The 23,817-nt window shown below is 27.9% G+C and overlaps 1 protein-coding gene across 1 annotated transcript in view; it reads right to left on the bottom strand.

Moving 5' to 3' along the window:
* LOC129968449 (CYFIP-related Rac1 interactor B-like) overlaps positions 1-23,817 on the bottom strand; it is a 45,850-nt gene that overhangs the window by 5,759 nt on the left and 16,274 nt on the right. Inside the window, exons 2-9 of the mRNA XM_056082321.1 lie at positions 8,308-8,392; positions 7,784-7,905; positions 6,633-6,738; positions 6,407-6,543; positions 4,813-4,887; positions 3,258-3,460; positions 2,429-2,555; positions 648-718 (exon numbers count right to left, since the gene is read on the bottom strand). Coding sequence (XP_055938296.1) covers positions 648-718; positions 2,429-2,555; positions 3,258-3,460; positions 4,813-4,887; positions 6,407-6,543; positions 6,633-6,738; positions 7,784-7,905; positions 8,308-8,377 — 911 coding nt within the window. The 5' untranslated portion in view covers positions 8,378-8,392. The remainder of the gene's footprint in view (positions 1-647; positions 719-2,428; positions 2,556-3,257; positions 3,461-4,812; positions 4,888-6,406; positions 6,544-6,632; positions 6,739-7,783; positions 7,906-8,307; positions 8,393-23,817) is intronic.

The raw sequence follows: 23,817 nt of genomic DNA, 5'->3' as shown, positions 1-23,817 counted from the left end.
TTATATTATTAATCTATTCTTCAGTATGATTTTGTAAATCATTATAGAATATTATTCTTATCATAGAATATCATGAGGCAATATTTATACATCATAAAAATATATTTAAAAATTTCACTTTTGAAACAACTAAATACTTAATGATAATGACCGCACTTATGTTGCCTTAAGCTTTTAATGATATAATCATACACATTATTCACAGAATATATAACAATAAGAATAATCATTATTATTGGATATTCCATGATGTTTATTATCAAAACAAATTATTTTTTTGTTTACCTCTCATTAATTTAACACTAAAATGGCCGCTAGCTAGGTTTCATATCAATATAAGCAGATTTGACAAGGCTCTGCATGGGTATACAAAGACAAAAAAAAAAAAAAAATATATCTCAAATAATTTGATAAATGACTCTGTTTTTGCCTAGTTCTATAATGCAGAAAAAATTATAAATAATTTTTCTTTTAGTACAAAACAGAAAGACAAACAAAATGAAAGAATGCTTTAGTAGTAAAGGTAGAAAATGCATTAATGAATAAGAAATCTTAATATTTAAATGAACAAAGATCAAAGAAAACAATGCACAAGATAGGTTTCAGAATATTATAATAGATAATTAAAATGAAAATCAATAGCAAACCTTAATGCATTGAGTAAACCCTCAACAACATTAGGTGGTTGATCTTTCAAAACTTTAATTGACCCCTTTACCTAAATGAAAGATAAGAAAACATTTTTATTTATAAGGATTAAAATCACTAATTTAAAAGTATTGTAAAAAAATCATTACACAAAGTTAAAATATTAACAAATGCATATCAAAGCAAAAAGCGAATGTATAGAAAATCATTCATTTTAACAAATAAGTAAAGATCCATCAAAACAGAACATATAATTTACTGAACTGAATAAGCACTGCCAAAATAAAATTTTCGCCGGCAGAAGTATCAATTTTTTACAACCAACCTGTATTAAACTTTTATTTTCTATTATTGTCAGGGAGCCACCATAAACTATTAAATGACATCTAAAAGGGCAACACACAAAAATTAAATTCTTAACATAGCTTGAGAAAAGAGACATAAGAAAACTTTTGAAAGATGTTAAAACTTGTAATTGACTTGTTTTAGTATCAAAGGGCATAATTTTCAAAAATTTTCATATGTAGAATGACCATTACAAAAGAACAACACTATTCATCCTTGGACAAATTATAGTGTGTCATATAGGGGTCAGAGTTATACACAAAAAAGATCAAATTGCAATGGAGTTAAGCAATGCCCAGACTAGAAAAATAGATTAGACACTGATATCACAAACTCTGCATATTCCAAACTAGAATTATCAGATAAAATTGTATCACTATGATTATGTGAAAGAGTAGCATAAAGACCAACTTTAAGAGCGTAATGAAAGCACATCTGTTAGAAGGAAACAAAGATAATTAAAGTGCAGAGAAATAAATGGATCAAAACTATTTAAAAAATTTTATTTATGCTTCTATCAACAAAATTTTAGTTTTCTAAAGCTTACTATTAATTAGCTATGCATTTCTATTTGATGTATTTAATATTCCTTTGTGCAATAATTTTCAAAATAAAATAAGTATGATCAATATTATAAGAGTACTGCTGAAAATAATCAGACAAAGTTCATTCTACCAGTATATATTAATAAACTAGTCACCACTGGCTTGCCAGAAATATTAATCATAAATAATATCAGTTAAATAATTTAGATAAATTTTCATATCCGTTATGCCAAATTGTCAGATATTGAGCCCATATCCTTTTAATTGTCTCATTTATATTAGATTTACTATGTACATGAATTTTTCTAATAAGACCAATTCCATGAAATAATAGCTTTATTAAAAATTTAAATGAGCAATTCATCTTTCTTCTAAATTTTGTGGTGATATAATTTCACCTTTTTTTTTTATTCATCTTATAAACTATGTATTTAGTAAACAAAATATTTTATCTTAAGCTTTTAACAATAGGGGAATAAATGCAATGAAAAAAATGGTTCATTTGAATAACTTGAATTTCAGGGCCATAATGTAAACTATTGTTGGATATTATTCAAAATTTTCTTTAAACAATTGTCAAAATTTAAGAAAAACTTGTATAATTATTAAACTGGCATAATTAAAAAGACACTTTTTAAAATTATGTACAAAAATATTTTCGAGAAGTGTTGCAGAAGAGAGAGAGAGAGAGAAACCTAAGCTTAATTTTCAAAAAATTTGCTCTTTAGGTACACAATCCCACTTTCCAAAGTATATATGTTCAAATTTGGTAGCTATAGGGCAATTTCTCTTGCCTACAGTGTATCAACACACAAATATTAATCTTTATTATTAGTACAGATTAAACAATTTCAATTACACAATACAAGAAAATTTTTCTTTGCTCTTACATCAATGTGAGCAGATTTGGCAAAGGCTCCGACAGGATGAACATGGTCATACAAAATAATCAAGCCAACCATCACTCTCAAGACAAAAAGTATTGTTTCTTCATTTCTAAAACGACTGTAGAAATCCCTAAAATAAAAATGCATTTCAATAGTCACATTATGAAGGAATTATAAAATGCATATATGCTTTATTGATGATATAAAAGAATCATTATAAAATTAATAACAAAGAGCTTAAATTACAAGTTTTTTTAATTGGAAAATCTAGATTCTGTAATTAGATTTCTGAAAAATTTATAATGCTCCCATTATATTTGAAGTATGTCTCACAAGAAAAGGAAATAATCAAATCAACAGAGAGTAAAACAAAAATTTAATCAAATTGCATTAAGTTTTAAATTTTTAAGTTGAATGCATTGTAAACATTTAAATTTTTAGATTGGATGAATTAATCAGAATTCCCTTTATTCCTTTTATATTTTCAAGTAATATTTTATGCAATAATATCCAAAGTTGCAAATCCTTATCAGCAATTACTTGTTGGTTTCAAAATTTGCATATATTGAAAATAAAGGGCAAGAAAGCAAGCTATCAGACAAGATTTATCTCCAGTTATTAGAAAATTCACACAAAAATAAATAAATAAAAAATAAAAGTCCATAAAACTTTTTTTTTCTAACAGGAAAAACAGATTCAGTAAATTATGATTGATACTAGACATATATTGAGATACAATCATCAAATTTTGAAACCAATGATTAATAGCTTCTAGATGTTCAAATTTATAATTTTAAAGCAAAACTATTATGATTGTTTTTTGTTTTTTTACCTGTGTTCAATCATTCTTTGACAAACTTTGGCCATTGTTCCTAATGTTTCTGTCGTATTTTCAATTGGTAAATCTTTGTTTTCTGCCACAAAACGCATTGTTGCATCACTTAACACTTTCAGCATTGGTGTTGCGTGAGCATAAAACAGAGACATTTTGTTAGCTAACTCGTTGGGCACTTCAAGTTCCTCATCAATAGGTTCCTATAATATACATATATATTAATGGAAAACAAGCTGATTGAATATACCAAAAAAGATCAATTTCAATGATATTTAAGTATAATTTTACTTAATATAAAAGAAATGCTTTATGATTTTTTTTGAGCTTTCAGAAAGATATCACTATTAACTGATTCATGCAAGTTGAAATAAAACAAGAAATGCTTTATAAAACAAAAATACAGGTAATTCTGTTGTAGTTACAAATTACAAAGCAATAATTGCATATTATGGTCATAAATAAAATTTATATATCTAATATCTAAAAAACTTTGAATATTATCTAAACAATAAATTCTTTCTCTAACAGTTACCATATTTAAAGTTGCAATCTAATGTTTGACGCTTCATCTATGTTCAGTTCAATTTCCATTATTCTTACAGTTTTGCTTTAAACACATCATCAGCAAGTAATCAAAATTATTTTTGTTTGATCCTTTAATTAGCAAGCTGCTCTTTCTAATATTCCAGTTTTTTAAGCAATTAGAGGTTTAATTTTTTGTGACTTCTGTCCATTTTACATTTTATTGATATTTTTAACACTCATGACAATAACATGTACCAAAATTATTGAAGGGCTTTTTTTAAAAGTATGGTGTTTCATAAGGATTTAATACCATACTTTGAAAACTGAAAAGAATTAGTAATACGATGACACTTTAACCACAAATATATTGCAGATTTTTTTCTTAAACATTTCACCAAAAAAAAAAAGCTATAATAAAATAATTGACTGAAATATCTTACCATTCATTCCTATAGAATAAAATAAGAAAGGAACATTAAAAATTTTTATTGCCAATTACATCATTTATTGTAATATTTTAACAATAGGTAAACCCTAATACATTTGCCATTCAAAATAGATTATTTGTAAGCACCGAATGTTTACAAATCATTTTCATTTCCCACCAAATCCCACCAATCCCTTTAATTATATTAAATATTGTAACATTAAAACATGAGCAAGTTTCAATTATTATAGGACAAATAATGATTTATTATAGGAAAAAATATATGTCTAATGCACCTATAAACTGAAATTATTTAAAGCGATCAATATCAACAATCAAACAAATAAAATACTGAATTTATTACATTTAAAGTAATTTATAATAAATAAATAAAATATAGTAAACAGATGATCAAAAGAAAAACAGTCTGTTCTTTTCTTCTTTAGAAGTTATATGTTAATATCATTAAGTATTGCCTTTTAAATTTTGTCCACCTAATAATTTTCAGTTTTTCAACGAACGAAATTTTAAAAAAATATATACATAAAAAAAATTGAAAGTTCATTGTTTTAAAATAAATAAACATTTTATATTCCTTACTTGATTTGCTAACCGCAATCTACTAACTGTTCTTCTGTAGTAACTAAAATCATTTTGAATTCCTGGATTAGTCATCTAAAATGAAAAATTTAATAAACAGCAAAATTAATATATATATATATATATATATATATATATATATATATATATATATATATATATATATATATATTTAAATGTTAATAATAATTCATATAAATACATTACCTAAAATTATATATATATAAAATTATTAATTTCAGTTATGAAAAATAAAATATTTTGCTAATAAAACAATTATATAGTATGATTATATAACATGTTTCCCTTTAGTACAAGAAAATGTTTAGAATAATTTAAAGTCAATTGCAAATTTTGAAAGTTTTTAAAATGAAAAAAAAACAAAAACTTTTATGAAGCAATGTTGTGTTTTCAATTTGCTAATGATGCATTCAAAGTGATAGGGAGGAAAAGTGCATTTGGAATTCAACAACTTACATATGTCTCACAAACAAGATTTATGAGGTCAGCAATTAAAGTATAGAAATAAAAATTTTCAATCTTTTAGCAAAAGTACAATATAAAACAAAAATTACAACATAATTTATATTTTACATGACTTTTAGTAATTTTTTATACTTATGCAGAAATTTCATTTCAAATTATATGCATAATTTTACATCTGTATCTTAACCAAACTTATTTTCCTTTATATAAATAAAGAGATACTAGCACAGTCAACTATTTCCAAGCCCGAAAAAAATTCTTTATGAACAAACTTTTGATTATTTCTTAACTTTTCTATTAAGCATATTTCAGATTCAAGAACCCTGACTTCAATTTATTTAAAAAAATTTCAGAATATAAGAAAAACATTATTACAAAATCTGTTTAGCATGAGATGTGTGATTATACTCTTTGTCAGTATATATCTGTTTTGTATTATATTTTCTTTGGTAATAGCTAACTTAGTTACTTTTCTGTTGCTGACATATCATATTTCTATTCTTTCTTAACTAATTCTTTCTAAGAGTTAGTTTAGTTTAGTTATATTGACATCCTGTTTTAAAGAAACACTAAGGCTACTTTGGGATGGACTTCGTAATTTTGAACCATGGTCAGATGATGAGGACGACACATGAGCTGACTTCCCTTTTCCAAACTTCCACAACACACTGGCGGGAGGACGTTTGGCTCTGACCAATTTAGCATGCACCAGAGCTGCTTATATGAGGGTTCTTTGGTGGAATCGGTCCCTGAACCAAAAACCCTCGAGTCAAGACCTTACCATCAACCCACTGTGGCACTTTTTTTCAAGAATAATGCAATATATATTTGATTTCATTTTCCTACATCAAGAATTTCAGTACTGAATATTCTTTTAAGGTTGTTATTATTATTATTATTATTATTCCATTAAATGATATAAAAAAACTACAATAATTTAAAAATTATTTGTAAAGCATTGAACCATATATGAAATACAAAGGTAAATATTGAGGATTCTAACTATTGTAGGAAAAAAAAAAGTTAAGTAATTACAGATTATAAATTTCAAGAAAACAAATGGTAGCAATATTATAAATAACAGAAATGAAAATATTAGGATTGGTACCTTTAAGTCATCAAATTTTAAAACAAAATCTAAAATTTCAGCAAATTGCTTGACTAGAGCTTGTTGAGTATGCAGATGTTGAGCAGGAGGTAGAGGTCCTGAACATAACTCCCACAGAATACGAGGTACAACTTCATCTGTAATATTTTTTTTAATAAAATATCCATAATAACATATTTAAACAATACAATAAAAAATATACAGATAAATTTTAAAATGATCTTACCAATTTGCTGGGAAAATTCATAAAACCTTTTTAATTTAGAGACTAAAGGAAGAACAGCTTCCCATGCCCGTGTTTGATACACATCATTGCGTGGATTTGTAATAGCCTGAAAAAAATCAAGGAATATTAAGGACAAATTATTTATTAGCAACAAATCTGTAATTTTTTTTCAAGGATCAATACATTTATTAAAGAATGTACATTTAAAAATACTTTATTTGAAGAGAAAAAGCAGATTAAAAAAATACTATTGAAAATGAGAAATAGAGTGAGGAATCAAATTAAATTTTTAAAAGTAACCTTCTTCAATAGAACCATTTAAGATGGAAGTACAATATTATATATATATATATATATATATATATATATATATATATATATATATATATATATATATATATATATATATATATATATATATATATATATATATATATATATATATGGTAGTACAGGGACAACAATTTTTGATTAGAGCAATTTATTTATGATTTGTTAGAGAAAAAAAAGAAAGATTTGAAATAATATTCTAACAGTTTCTCTTGTTTAAACTATTTTTATATTCATGCTGCAGCATGTTGTTTTGACACTTATTTTAATTTGGTGTTAAATTGTTTTAAAAGTTTGAACAGAAATCATAATAACCTTTACTATTAACATACAATTTGCATTGCTAAAAGTAGTTTTAATATTTCTTAGAATTCTTATGTAGTTTTAGAAACAAAATATTTTGTTAAAATTTCCAGTATTTTTTACATTTAAAAAATGTATGCTCATTTCTCTTTAAAAAAATTAAATTTCATAAAAAATATTTTTTGTGTTAAATAATTTATAAAAGTGCTTTAATAGTGTATATTGTATAAATACATTGATTTTGAGTAAAGACAAAGTCAGGACACTAATACAATTAGCATTTCTTTTTAGTTTTGATCATCACTCAGTAAAAGGACTGCCGAGAAAGAAGAGGGGAAAAAACGATTTAAAAGATATTTTTAAGCAAAAATACATTTTTATATATAAAAAATGGAATAAAGTTTTAAAAAAATATAACATTAAAATCAATTTTTTGAATCAAATTGACAGCATGTTTCAAGTAATTATAAAAAGCTCAGAAAATTAGAAGCTAAACTAATAATTTAGATCACCAGTACCTCACGTATTTCATTTACAGCCCCTTTATAAGTTTGAAGTTCTATTAATATGTCTTTAGAATGTTGCAAGACTTCATCAACTATTTCATAAGACTCGAGTTCCATTTCTGTAGGCTGAGCATCTAATAAAATATATATATATGATGAGAAATGCATAAGTCATTAATCTTTCATTAGCAACTAAAAATTCTTAATTTTCTTTTAACAACTAACAAATCATTATGAAAAAAAAAATAGTCACAAATATAGTTATAAATTATATATACCTTAATATATATAATAAACAGAAATATTACATAAAAATTACTAAAAAAAGGATTGCAACAATAATATTAATTATTAAGAATTTTCCACTACTGAAGTATATTTAATTTTAAAATATTTATTTGGAATGTACATCTTTTTAACATGATAAAATGACATGTATATACATTTTTAAAATAAAATATTAAAACACAAATCTGCTGTACATTTTACACAGAAATTTAATTTTACTAAGGCAAAGCAAATGTACACAAACTTACTTTCAAAATCAACAAAAACATCATATTTTGGGTTATCATCTCTAGACAAAAGCCTTAAAAGATTTCCCATGTTATAAATTTAAATCTGTAAAAGAAAAAAAAATATATTAATAATAAGCACAAAATATTTAAATTCTGAAAATCTTTGAACAGTAATTGAATGCATTATTGATATTATACAATTTTTAATCTACATCTGGATACTTATATATATATTTAAGGATATAAGTAATAGAAATATTTCAAGACAGTAGAAATACATATTTTTTAATTCTGCAAAATAATAAAGTTTTAAATAAGGGAAACACAAAATTAAATAATTTTTACGAAGTTTAAATTAAGCATGAAAAAAAAATGAATAAGTATTGAAGGCCATAACATAATTTAAATTTCAATTAAGAATAGAGAAAATTAAAAAAAAAAAAAGTTATAAATTTCGATAGAAATGCGACATCACCGATCTTTCATCCACTCTGAGAAACGACATTCTGAAACCTCGCCAAAAATATCTTTTTCTGAATTCTCTCTGAAATACCGCAAGTTCCAAAACACTGCCAATTTTTCATTTGGAAGGGACACGAATTGGCATAGTTAATTTCATTAATTTATGAAATGTCTATTATGTATTATCCCTTTAGATTTTAGCCCTCACTTATTACAATAACAATCGAGTTTTGATTCCCTTTCTATTTCCTTATTATCAATTCATTATTAAAAAAATGCGATCTATAAAATACAAAATTTTTATGAATACATTTTACTTGCTTTCAAAAATAAAGAAAAATTTCATAGTGAAATCTTAGCTTTATTCATATTTCTGATGGAATTAATTTATAATAGCAGAAAAATTGGGCACGAATACCTGTTTATCAGTTGATTATTATATATTAATTTTATTTATTATCATTTGCTAGTCGCCTTTGCAGGAAATTTAATAATTTGCAGGAAATACTGGTTATATTTAATTCATTAAGTCGTTTAGATATGACTTCGTATTCATGATTCCATCAAATTGTCAGACATTAAAGCCATGTTAATTTAATAGTCTTGCACTGTTCTATTTGTTGTACATATTAACTTTTCTCATGAAAACCAGTTCCATGACATCATTGCACTATTATTTCCGGTTTCATTTCTAAATTTATATTGTTGTTGTAACTTCACTTTTTTTATTCGTCCTGTAAATTTCGTAGATATTAAACAGGATTCGTCCACAGCTTACAACAATGGAAGAAAAATAGGCACTCGATTATTTGATTTAAAAAACGATTTTGATTTCACTCACAGCAATGAAAATATTATTATGAAATATGCTTAAAAAATATGTTTAAAAATTAATTAAATCTAGACTAAAAAATTTTTAATGACTTTATTGAAAATAAAAATTTTTCGACTTTAAAATGGTTTAAAATTCATTTTTGTGAGGCAATATTTTCGAAATTTATAGCGGAACAAGCATTCTAATCTAATTTAATTTTTAATTGATTAAAATTCTATTGACATTAAAAAAAATCACTTCGAATTGCACATACATCTCCACCCTTCAAAATATATCTGTATCAAATTTGATAGCTCTAGGTCAAACATTCTGGCCTGTAGTGCTAATAGACATACTTTTCATAGGAGTCTGTATTTGAAGAGTTAATTTAGAGTTGACGAGTTTCCAGAGAAACTGAACATATTCCAATACTTTAAAAAAAACATCTTAAACCGTCTTAAGTTCATACTGTTCATTAAAAAAAAAAGATTGTGAAAGGATGTTTTTAAAAAATTATTTTTTGTTCTATATTTTCAAAATATTAATGAAAATTTTAAAATTTCTTTTAGTATACGTGCTTGTAAACTCAACTGCTACGTCTTAGGCCATGGCCATAGTTATCTTTATGAGAAATCAATCCCAGAGCGGTCGTGGTTACAAAGAAATCGTTTTTGTCATACCCTTATTCCTGAACAATGTCCAAGAGAGTTTTACCAAATCTAGATTAAAATACTTGTTTTACGTCAGTATGATAAAAAGGTAATCGGTAAAAAATAGTTAGTCGGCCGAATATTTGCAAAAACACAAAATTTTTAAAATCATTAAAGAAAATGTGATTTGAAAAGAGTTCGAAATTTTAAATACCATGATGATAAACAATCATTGCAGGAAAAGTTTATGGGATTAAATAAACTGTTTTAGAAAGGCTAGGAGGCTAGGCAGAAAAAAATTCCGTTAATAACGAAGACATTTTGGACACTTAAAATGTTTCACTTAGCAATGAATGCCTCAATAGGCTTCTATTTCAAAACACCATCAAGTTTTAATCATTTTGTGGAGAAATGTGAAAGAAGATGTCGATCATATTTCGAAAAATAGATATCATTGCTCTTTTTTCAACACCTACCGATGAAATGATTATGGGTTTATTTTTCCAATTAAAAGCAAAATCGAAAAACTTCATAAAAAACTGAAAAATTCCAAAATGCCCAAATTATATTGAATTTAGATATCTTCAAATAGAGTACTTTCCCCCTTTCAGATATATCTCAAAATTCATTGTGTCAGAAATAATGATATTAGAGATTTTGTTTTAATATACATATTTTTCCCATAAACAGAAAAGCTTCAGAACGACAAATGGCCAATATATGGAACTTTTTCTGTGTGTTGCATTTGATTTCAGTTGTTTGGTGCATAAATTGGTATCCTTCGTTCACTCAATATCAATTTGTGATACATTTATTGTAGGAGTTTTGTGTTATTGTTATTCCAGTTCTTTAAATTGAGTACTTGAACTCCCTCAAGGATTCAAGCTACATGGTGACTCATGTATATAAAAAGGGTAACTATTCATGCCATCTTACATACAATTGCAGAATATTTTACTTCACCTTTCTCTTTAGAAAATAAAATGCAAAGGTGATTTCAAGATTAATATGACACTTTACTTGTATTGTATGAACATACCTAACAGTAAGTTTTACTGGATTGAAAACATGCTAATAAAAATTGAAGAACACGAAATAAGGTCTTTCAAAATATAAGACACACAGTATATTTGGAAAATTTATCAAGAGAGTTCACAAAATACAGCTTGAAAGGTTTCCCCGGAACTCTCTCATACATTTCCTATCAACCTACCCACCCTTTCGTCCTGTATAAAAATCGTGGACGTTGAGCAAGACTATGAAATCAGTCTTTGAGCAAGTCATGAGAGTTTTAATTTTTATTTTCAGAATCCGTATATAAGCATTTAGTATTTCGTAATAAAATGAAGACTTCCGAGTATGCATTTAATCGCACTATTTATTTATTGACCGATGAAATCAAAATCTGACACAGAAGTTCAATTTTAGTAACCATATCATTTTTTATAGCTAAGTTGTAGATTAATTACACAATGCGAATGTGCAGAATAATAGGTGTTCAACTTGTAAGCAGATTAGGCTGACCATTTGAAACGGATCTACATTTGTGTGCTAAATTTATCCATTTAGCGCTAACTAAAAATTTATGAACAAAACTGCACTAAATCTTTGTATTAAATTTTATTCACTTAGCTTTTTATATTTTGCTGTTATCGTGCTCATTTGCACCCAGAAATACTTCTTGCATGTGGATTTCGCTCAAAATTGGATAGAAATGAAAAAATTTAGTTTGCATACCAAATTTTATCTGCCTGGTTCAAAATATTTTAGCTAACATGTTCGTAGACAGACATAATTTCAAAAATATTTGAGCTCCAGAAGATCTGGAGCGTGAAAATCGTCAAAATCATGAGGTCGAACTTTTTGACGATTACAATACTTTCTCTTTGTATACTTTGAATAAGAGACAGTAGAAATTAATGAAATAAAATAGAAGTAAAAATTCATTACGACATTGCCAAAGGATTTGAGAATAAGAATAATAATCTTTATTCTTCAGGTTCCAACAATGGAAGAAAAGCAAGCAATTAAATATTAAAAGAAACAATGACAATGATTTAAATTTTGTTGCAACGACAAAAAGTATTGTTTGTAAATTATAAATGATTTTTTTTAAAAAAAAAATTTACAAATAAAAACTACGAAAAAAAATTGGCATCAACAAAAAAATAAATTTTTTTTTTTTTTTTTAATTTTAAAACTAAGCAAAAGCAATTTTTGCATTGAACTATATCTAAAAATTATCAGCGTGTCCATCCTTTTTTGTAAAATCTTTAAAATTATAAAAAGAATGCCCTATGATACACAATCCCAAACAATTATTATGTGCGTGTCTTTTTCAAAATTAGTAGTTCTAGATCTAATTAGCCAACCTAATTAGATCTGCCTAGTAGAGCGCCAACAAATAGTCAGACACGCCCATTCGCTTTTATTATTATTAGAGATTTAAACGAATGGACCTTGACATCTCTGTCTCACACATTACACATCCGAGTACCATAAATCCTACTGGCTGGATATCCTTTTTCATTAAACATGGGGCCTTTTGGATGTTTCAATTTAAATACTCTTTTTTGGACAATGTACCTGCAATACAACGTACTTATTTTTGGGTAGAATTTCAAGTCATTCGTTTTGAATAAAGATTCCAGCCATCTCCGATGAAATAGAAACATTGATATTTAAAAAAAGAAATGGCAATAACTTTAGAATACAAAAATGTGTATTCTACAATATTCTACAATAAATTAACTCTTTCTCGCTAACATATTCTACACCTACTATGGGTTTTTTTTTTTTTTTTTACCATTTTCTTTTTTACGAAATACAGAAAAGGTATTGTAAAATTCATACTTGAAATTTTGACGAATCCTTACGTTTCAAAACCATTTAAGTTCGAAAAACACAATTTTGTCTTTTAGTCTGTGAATACACTAACTCAAAATCATTTTGAACTACACAAATAAAATTTATTATATGGAGTTTAGATCAAAATCGTGGATTTTTATCAAAATTTGAATGAATTTCGTTTAGAGGAAATCTGTCTGTCCGGCTGTTTGAGTACAAACAGACTCAATAATTACAAAATACAACGAATTAGAGAGATAAAATTTAGTACAAAGATTTAGAATCTAAAATAAAAGTTCCACTCAAATTTTGAATCGCACCTGTCAAAGGATTGACCATTTATCGGTCTGTACTTTTGAATGCATGTAAACGCAATAACTCATAAGCGCAATGGAAAATAATATTATATAATGTTGTGACTACAATTATAATTCTGTGTCACATTTTGAATTCAATTGATTGGGGAAAATTCGCCCCAAACTGATGTTTTTTTTTTTTTAGTACTTTTGTATTAACCGCATCTCAGCAATAAATCGCAAAAATACGCTAATAGGTTCATTCTTAACTATAGGTTGCCAATGGCTTGCAGTTAATACTTATTAGAATACTTATAGAGAATAAATACTTATTAGAGAATAAATGAGAAAGTTTCCTGCTGGTTTCTTATGGTTTATTGTTAAGCATCAGAAAAAGATACCAAAAATCGTTTCTCTCTCTATCTCTTCTGTAGATAATGTCCGCTTGTGAAATTTTGTTGATTTATTTTTTCACACAAGTGGGTAAATATTTATTAATTCATTTCATTTATTATATTTACTTATTTATTAGTTTACTACTTAAAATAAAGTTTTATTTGGAACTTTGAATGCAAGTTTGAGGTATACCAAACTAATGCAAATAAATTTAATCTTATAATAACATCTAAATAATGATGCAAGAACAATTAAATATTTTATGTGTGAAAAAGAAAAGCAAAACAAAAAGAGAAAAGATTTTATCATATAAAATTACGGAGACAGGAAGAAAAAAAAAAGAATTAGAAAGAAGGAAAAGAAAGCTTTATAAAAAAATTATCACTGAGACAAAAATTCGTCAATCACTACTTTTCTTTAAAAAACGGACAGGCATACTTATGAGCTATTTCATACGCGTCTTCAAATGACAGTTCCATTCGTGAATATAGGTTGTCTCTGAAGAGTTGGCGGCTGACTTTTTACCTCACACAAGAACACTTCTGAGAGGAAGAAAAGTATGAAAAGAGGGGATTACGAAGATATAACAAGGTTATAAAATAAGGTATTGACTTCAGTGAATTTTTTTCTCTGAGAAGTGCTCATGGAGAATTCAGTGCTATGAAAAAGCGAAACACAGTCAGATGTGGCAAACTTTGGAATACCAGCGTTTCCCAATTTATCAAAGTAGTCTCGCCTTCTATCGTACAATTCTTATGTCACCCTTACCAACTCGTCAGAGCAGGTAATATTGAGTTTTCTATTTTGACAGAAAAGCGATTCTCAACTGAAGATGAATACAAATAGCTATAAGATGAAAACAAAAGATATGCTCTCTTATTTGAGAACAATTTTAAAAAAAAAAAATTTATCTCTGATAAATTAATTTTTATTTTATTTTAATTACACATTCGATTCGGATGTTTATTGGACGTGAACACAACATCGTCTAGGAAATATAAAAACTGTATTACAATTATATAAAAATCCTTATTTGGTATCAATATGCCTGTATTGTAATAGATACTGAATAAGTATATATGGACTGTAATTAGCATAATCTTTCCTCTTAGAATTCAAATCCTCTTAGTGGCATATTAAAAAGATGTGTTGCTATTAGAAAAGAATTATAGTTACTATTCTTACAGCGGCGAAGCAAGAGCAAGTAGCCCTAGGAACATATGATTTTTCTCGACCCAAATAATTATCAGTGCTTTAAAAGTTATTGCTTAAAAGCATAAGTTATCATTTCTTCGCATTCTCTTCACATTTGGCTTATAATTGAATTAATGCAGTCTTTATTGCGTTCTTTAGACACTTGGCGATCTTAAGCATACATTACGAGGCCATTCCTTTCAATAATTTAGTCCGTTTTGTTTCCTATTTTAACACAATTTTAATTTAATCACCATGTTAATGATATATTCCAATTAATTATTTTTATTTTAGTAATTCTGTTTAAATATATTATTTATTTATTAATTAATTACTAGCAACACCCGCACAGCGTTGTTCGGGGCGTGATGAATGTTAACGAAATCAAAAATTAGAACAACTTAAGATAAAGGTATCAAAAGGAAGGGGGGAGGGCGATTTTATATGGTTTTTCGTTCAACTCAAACAGAATTCGCCAACCAAGCAGTAAATCGATTTCATAAAACATTAATCAAAATAAAAATTACATTTCATTCAGTTCTTTTTTACAGGGTGGAGACATATATTAATAAAAATAATCCCCAAACTTCATAGTTTCGAAATTAGTATAAAACATCAAATATGTTATTATAAAACTATTAATTATAAATAGCATAATAAAACAACACATAAAGTTATGACACACAAAAATTCACAGCATCATATAATGCACCAACCTTAATCACAACATAGCACGCACAACTTACTGATGCGTTTTGATTTGTATGCATTTTTCTTTTCACTTATTTACGCCTTTACCGTTGGTGCACAACATGGCCAAATGAACAAAAAAATTTTAAATAAAATATTAAACTGCATGACTATGAGTAACTTATCGAGGCGGGTTAAAATATATATATTTCACCATACATAAAAAATTAAGCAAATGGTGGGACAGTTTTTAACCCATTACGTCCAAAAGAGTTAAAAATGCCAATTTAAACTACCACAGCCCTAAAGAAATACTTAACAAGAAATTTCCGACAAATCAGTATTATAAGCGAACTTATCGGAAAATCAAAACAAGAAAACAGATTTAATGCTTGACAACAACAGCAGATGAATTAAGAGAATTTCAAAGATGAATGACCTTCTAAATAAAATGATTTATTAAAGAATAAAATTATTTTTATTTAAATATTTGTTGAAATTCAAAAAAAAAAAAATGCAAAGTGAACTGAAGAAACCGTGGTTGTTTCTTGGATTATAAAAAGAATTTGGGGGAATTTTTACTCTCTCCTTACAAAGTTTTTCTAGATCACATTCAAATAAAAGAAATTTTTCCACATACGTTAACACTTCAAAAAATGAAATCCCAAGAAACTTAATCAATGGGTCCTTTATTCGTTGTATTAATTATCTGAATCAATGCAGGATTTTATACATAACCAGAGAGAGTGCCCTCTATGCTTTGTCGTATACCAACATAATTCGGGGTTGAGGTTTTCAGATTGAGTATGCATTTCGAACTTGTACTGGTTGCTCGATTGGGCCAAAAATTTGATATAGACCTACAATTTTGATGTAAATAGCACATAAATTTCATGCATTTTGAATCACTGCATTCGCACAGACAAACAAACCGATTGTATCTAATATTTCTGTACTGGATATAGATGGTAATCGTTTCTTTATCCGTAGGAAAACTGGGTTATCTATGGATATCGGTTCTCGCACTTGTGCTGGTATTGGTAATTGATACTTACACGAATATGACATCAAATTAGGATTTTGTTCTTCAGATAACGTATTGAAGAGGATGTGCCTTTGGCTTGGTTTTGACAGTGAATGACGGGTGGGTGATAAGAGGAAAGGCTTTGCCGAGGTAGTTATTATTGGTGGAATCTAGGATTTATCAGCTGTATATGTGTCATTATATGACATAAACAACGTAATGGGTGGGAATGAAATACATTTATCTATAAGAAAACCATCAAGCATGCTTATAACACTACCGCGGCAAGACTACATCGCCCTAATACTTTGTATGAGATTGATAGATATTACCCAATTGAAAACGAATGAGGTCCACGAGATAACTAACTAGTATCAACTAAGTCCGAACACTGATACCGAATACCAGATACTCTTAGTTTGGGACAGTTTTGTTTATTTGATGCAAAATATCAAGTTGATACAGTATCATTGAACCTTACTTTGCGGTCTTTTGCAATACACGTTACGAGGGTCTTTTTTCATTACTTATCAATATAATTTCAAATTCAATTGATTTTCAATTCAATCAAAATATTAAAAATTTATTCCAATTTAAAAATAAAGATTTGACAAAAATTCGAATTTTTTGACGATTACAGTATTTTCTAAACACTTCCTATAAAAGGAAAAAAATTTAAACAAACATAATATTAAAAGTTATTATTTCACAAAATCTATCAAATGGAACACAGCATGAATAATTAAATAATTAATATTTCAATATATTTCGAATGAGCAATTTTTTATACTTTTTTTAATGATTTCAATAATTCAATGTAAACACATATTCTGATCCTAAATTCTTTTTAATTTATAGAATTTGCACTTTTTACATATTTATTTATTCGTCAACTTTTGGGTAAGATTGACTTGGCTTTTAATCGACTTCCTGTGACCCGTTCTCAACCCAACAGTCCTAAGCAGCTTCCTAGTAGGAAATCCACCATTTCGAAAGTATGTATTAAATTAGCTAAATTGTTGCGCTCTTGCTTTACCTCATCTACAGAGACTGCGGACTATCAATCAATTCAAAGACAGATTTAGTCCAACAATTTATATAATTCTACAGACAGAGAGAAAATTTCTAAAATGTGTTTTTCGAAGTCAGAAGAAAATCTGCAACACATAAATTCTTCAAGATTTGAAAGTAAAATTTTTGATCGGAAACAAAGTAAAGCCAAAGAGTGAAAAAAAATAATCAAGCATTGGGTTATAACATTTTATACGAATTACTTTTAATTAATTCCATACTTATAAACACGGAATATGCTTATTTCTCGTAAAAAATTTATACGCATTCAACATTTATTTTGCATCCAGCTGCATCTCTTTTCCATTTTTAACATTTTTCAAAGTTTATATTTATCAAAAAGAGGAAATGTACAGATATTTCACGAGTATTATGTAAAACGACAAATAAATAAAACACTTAGAATAGTAATAGTAGGAAAGAAACAGTGTAACAATTGCCTAGACAGTCAAACTGGTTCACTCTTTGTTCAGACATCAACAAAAGCAAGAATAAACTTGGATAAACCTATGCACACGTTGAACTCCAATCATCGCATTTAAAACGTTTTGGCGAGTGGCCAGGGATGCATTTTATGATGACACGCGTGTTTCCTATTAATAAATTCGTGACCGCAGGATAAGTCAATCATTACAATGATAAGGCCCAGGCCTGCTTTCAATGTTATTTTTCTTTCAGATGCAACTTCCAGCAACAGTGCACGTTTGTGACAGCTGAAAGATCCAAGATAACTAATGGGCTTTTTCACCTGCAATTCCCGCAGAACTGTGATATCTCGTGAATGACACTCCACAAACTTCACGAATTACATGTTTGGGAAGCACCAAAACGGAAGAAAAATGGGGTTATCACCGATTCTTTATTTTTTGAAAATCCCGCTTTTCTACTATGATATAATTCTTCTTCTTGCATGCACAACTAAATTTCAAACGTGATTGCTTCATCTGCTAAATTAATATCTTCCCGAAGGACCTGCAAATCTACTAATGCTAGTAATGACCAGAACAACTATACTAGATAGATAAACTAGATAGATAGATACTCAAGTCAAAATATTTGCTGTTTTAACAGAAGTAAATTTAAGTCGTAAGGTATCCATCCCAAAGTCTTTTAAATAATTCAGAATAATCAGATGCGTATCACGATCACACAGCAGAGGCATAGTGAAGATTATCTGCGCCCTGATATTGTGCGATTTTCCCACAGTTGTCACAAAATGCCTATGATCATAAATGATAACAGGGTTGCGATATTATTTTTTCGCACCATCATCATATTCGGCTATAAAAGTTACAAAAACACTAATCGGCATGATACTCACGATATCTATGTCCCCTTACATCCCCAATGCTACGTTACTGATGCAGAGATGAATAAGAGACATGACGTGACTTTCTCAGCTCTTGCCGTCAACAACGATTTAAATGTAAATGGCATCTATGGTATTATACTGTTTTTCCACCATCACTGACTTTAAACCAACAGGAGTGGTTTAAAGTCAGTGCTTTTTCGCATTCTCTCTAATAAAAATGTTATTCCAATGAACGCTTTGCACTGGTGTACAATAATTATGAAATATTAACCTTTGACGTGAATTTAGCATTTCTACGGAATATACTAAGTGCCGTACCATGTGTTTTTGGCGATTAACCCTAATGCTGTCAAAAGTATCAAAAAATCGAATTTGAGTTTCAAACAAGTTCTTCCCAAAAGATTGAAACAAAAATTTGACATAAACTACACTTAAAGTCGCTAAATCACGAAACGAATTCGTCATATTTAAGTCAGTGCCTTTTTTGAGTTATCGTCTTTACATATTTCTGAAAGTACACACCGACAGACCCGTTGTTGGATTTCGCTCAAAATTTATAGGCGTCTATACTAAAGGTGTTAAATCTGAATACCAAATTTTATCTATATAACTTTTTTCGTTTTGTAGTTATCGCGTTAAATTATATTCGAACAGCCGAATGGAAAGACAGACTTCCTCTGAACGGAATTCACTCAAAATTTGATAGAAATCTACAGATTTGGTTTAAGCCTATGCATTAAATGTCATCTTTCTAGCTTAAATCGTTTTTGAATTATCTTCGTCACAAACAAACAGACATTTTTCAAAAATGTGTTTTTCGAACTCAGAGAGGTCTAAAATGTGGAGATTCGTCAAAATTTCGAGTTCGAATTTTTTTCACGATTACTGTACTATTATTATTATACAATAATTATACGATTTCTATACTATGATGACTATTTTAGCTATTACTTCGTATACGAGAAAGTAAAAAAAAAAAAAATGATAAACACATTAGCGTTTTGTCTCCCTATTACTTATCTATATATCCCCATTATGATGTCACGATGCCCAGCCTCGCAAATTCAAGGGAAAAGGGAATAAAAAAGAAACTTTCTTTTTTTTTTTAATTTTCTCTTTTTCTCAACATTAATTACACACCCAGTGCAATTCTCGCAGATGATTATATATGTGCCTACACAATTTATACACGTGCACAAATAAAAAAAAAATCCACACTGCATTTACTTATGTAACTATGAGTCACATATTCCATAAAGAATTGCCGAATTCTGAGGCCATATCTGACATTAGCTTTTTCCTCATGTATCACTCCCATTTCGGAACTGACTTTATGAAGAATTACTATAGGGCGGATTCAGCATTGAGCAGAAAGATTATTACACAAAGCGGTTAATTCAATACAACAAATGCACTACTAATGAGCAAACAAAGTAAATAGAATGAAAAAAAAAAAATGTACAAAATTAATGCCATTTTGAAATATTATGTAGATGTCCACGAAAAAGGGGGAAAAAGTGCCAAATATAGTTTTTTTTTTTTTTAAATTATGGATCATATCTTCAATTTGACTTAAGTACAAAGAAAAATTGTATTCTTTCATTAATAAAAATGAAATTAATGCCAATAGAAGTGTACTGCTTTTATCACTCAGCGTTAAAGAGAAGTACAGGGAGTAAGCAAAATTAATATGAAGACAAAATAATATAATTGGAGTATTCTTTTTTTTAATGATAAAAATCGTTAAAAAAATCCCTTTAAACTAGCGGGGTTGTCTAACAGAAACTTTCTCGTATACTTCATAATAAATCCCCTTTCAAGATGGTATAAAAGTTGAGTATCTTGGCTAAAGACGTAAACGTCGTCAATACTGAGGGTCTCCCCACTTATTTTTTAAATCTGTAGTATATGAGCGTTTTGTGCTTCGCAATACTGAAAAGAAAACCGATAATGCTTTTTGGACACCTTTTTTTCAGGTCGATTAAAACCAAAATTTAACACAGAACAACAGTTTTTGTAACAGGGTCATATTTATCTAAATCGTTATGCTTTGGTGTTAACGCGTTTGCAGTCGCGTTTATGCATATGAAACTAACGACTGCCAACTCCTTGATGGATTTAATTCAAAAACAGATATGAGTCTACGTTTTAGATGGTAAAACTATTAACTCCATTTTATCCCACTACCATTTTATCCATCTAACACTATACGTTTCGTAGTTATTTGTTCAAAAGCTCAGGAACACACATACATATTTTCTCGGAATGGATTTCACTCAAAATATGACAGAAACCAACAAATTTGATGCAAAGACCACATACCAAATTTTGTTTGTCTAACTCAAAGCGTTTTCGAGGTAGACAGGCATACACCCACAGACAAGCATAATACCCAAAATATGTTTTATGAACTAAGGATGGTCTGAAACGGGCCAACTCGTAAAAATCTCGAGACAGAAATTGTTGAGGATTATTATAATATTTTCTCTTTGAATAATCCGTACATGAGAAAGTAAAAATAATTCTCACAATAATTCTACACCAGCAATATTAAACACGTTATATAAATTTTATGACAATTGAAACGAAACAAATTTAGATTGAGTACATTAGTTAGTTACGATAATCCGTAAATTAGTTTCTTTCAGCTCTTAGTTTATGGCTTCTTTACATTCGATATAAGATGCTGAACATTTGTCGTCTAGAACAATCGTTTCTTTGACCTTCATGAATTTTTTAAAATAATCAGTAGAAGAGGTAGCATACATAAGAGTTATTTAATGCTTGACTGAATACAGCGAAATTTCGATGATATCTTACTTTACATAAAAAAACAATGCTAAGTGAACTTTAAAAAAAAAAGCAGATTTTCGAAAATCAGTTTTATCTAAACCTTGAAAATAAAACAGCTATACTTTTTTTCCTTGTTTTCAAACATCCATAACTGTTTAGAATCAAGCAGCGCAAATGCTTATGATAGTTTTTGGAAAATACAAAAAGAGAGTTACATTTTACTATGAAATTTTGCTTAAAATTAAAAAAAAAAATAATCGAAGGTCAAATCAATGAACGTTAGCAGACTAAGTGGAAAAATAAAGGTTTCAGGTGGCCATTAGACTGATGTCTCAGCTCAAGGATAAAAAGCACTTAATGGAGAACGAATTAACTCGTCAGCAAGCTCCGTGAATATTCAGAATGAATGAGGTAATTTATTTCGTAACAAAAAATAAATAAATTGTAAATAACAGCCTTTTAATATATAGTTGCAATGAAATTTTCTGATAAAACATTTGACTGTAATTCTATTAATCTTTTTTTCAAAAAACGATTTAGTAATTTTCACGAGATAACAACTTGTATATGCAGATGATATTAGTTCCAGAAACTGGCAATGTAATAATTGGTTGTTATATTAAGTATCTTAAATTGTGAGCCATATACACACATATGATCACCCAGAAAAATAAAAGTAATCGTGAAATTTCCAACATAATCGTTTTTTTTTTTGAGGCACTTAAATAAAACACACATAAAATATTTGAGATACTAAAACATTAAACATTTTAAGACAAACTAAAAACACAAAAATTGTGAAGAAAAACATCATGGTTAACAAGATTTTAGAGATTCTTCAAACGATTATTTTTAATCGAATAGTCATCAATAATTATTACATTTTTGTTTTTGTTTAGTAACTTAAAGGTGGCAACAAAATTTTTTCGGGAAAAATGAAATAGCGAATAAAAAAATTACGTTATAAAGGTATAAAACATTAAAAGTTGCGAATTCAAAAAATTTAATCGAAAAATCTACTGGAACAAACGAAACTTCTCATGTTGCAGAATGACGCCAATTCTCTTAAATGGCTTTGGAAATTTTTACAAGAATCTAGGCTATCTACTAAAAAATTGCGTATTAACCATTAAGAAAATTATTTGTTCAACATTTTCCTGAATTCCGCCCAAAAAAAGGTTCTTTTGTGACCTATAATTTTCCCTCAGAGAGAAGTTTAAAAGTAATATACTAGTTACGATCATTTACAAAGTTTTGGAGACGAATAGTATGAAAAAGAAGCACCGGAAGTTTATCGGAGAGAAAACACATTTTTGGCACCGGCATCATAAAGCAGCTGTGCAACTGCACGCCAAATGTAGCGACATAGCACGGCGATAGAGTAAAAAAAAAAAAGGACTCCTCAAGGTTTTTTTAAAAAAGTGATATACCACGCTTTTTTTTTTCTTCCTTTCCTTCTACCGGTTTTTGGTTTATTTACGGTGGAATATTCAGGGACAAGAATTTACAGATATTTCGTTATATTACAGATCACTTTATATAACGCACACAGATATTTACAGATCACTTTAAACGTCGAATTTAGAAATCGGAAAATTTATTCGGAAAATTAATGCTTATAATTAAAGTTGCAACAGGATAAAAAAAAAAAAAATCATGACCTTGAAATTTCTCAGACCAAATTATCAAGGTTTGTTTTCACAACAAAAGATTTTTTTGCCAATGAGTAACAGAATTTGTAAATGAAAGATAAAGAACAAGTTTTATTCTTCAATCACTACAATTGTTTTTTAAAAATCAATAATATAAACTGAGTTCTGAAAGACTGTTATTTTAGATGATTCGCGAATAATTCAATCTCAGCTACAGCAAAAGCGAGTAAAATAATCGATTATTATATCCCTCCACCCAAAGAAGCAGTTTTGAGAAAATTTATGAGGTGTAACAATTTGTAAAGATAATAAGTGAAGTGAATTTTT

The sequence above is a fragment of the Argiope bruennichi genome, chromosome 1 (genome assembly GCF_947563725.1).
Source record: "Argiope bruennichi chromosome 1, qqArgBrue1.1, whole genome shotgun sequence".
NCBI classification, from domain to species: domain Eukaryota; kingdom Metazoa; phylum Arthropoda; class Arachnida; order Araneae; family Araneidae; genus Argiope; species Argiope bruennichi.
This window is presented reverse-complemented; position numbering and strand designations above follow the sequence as displayed.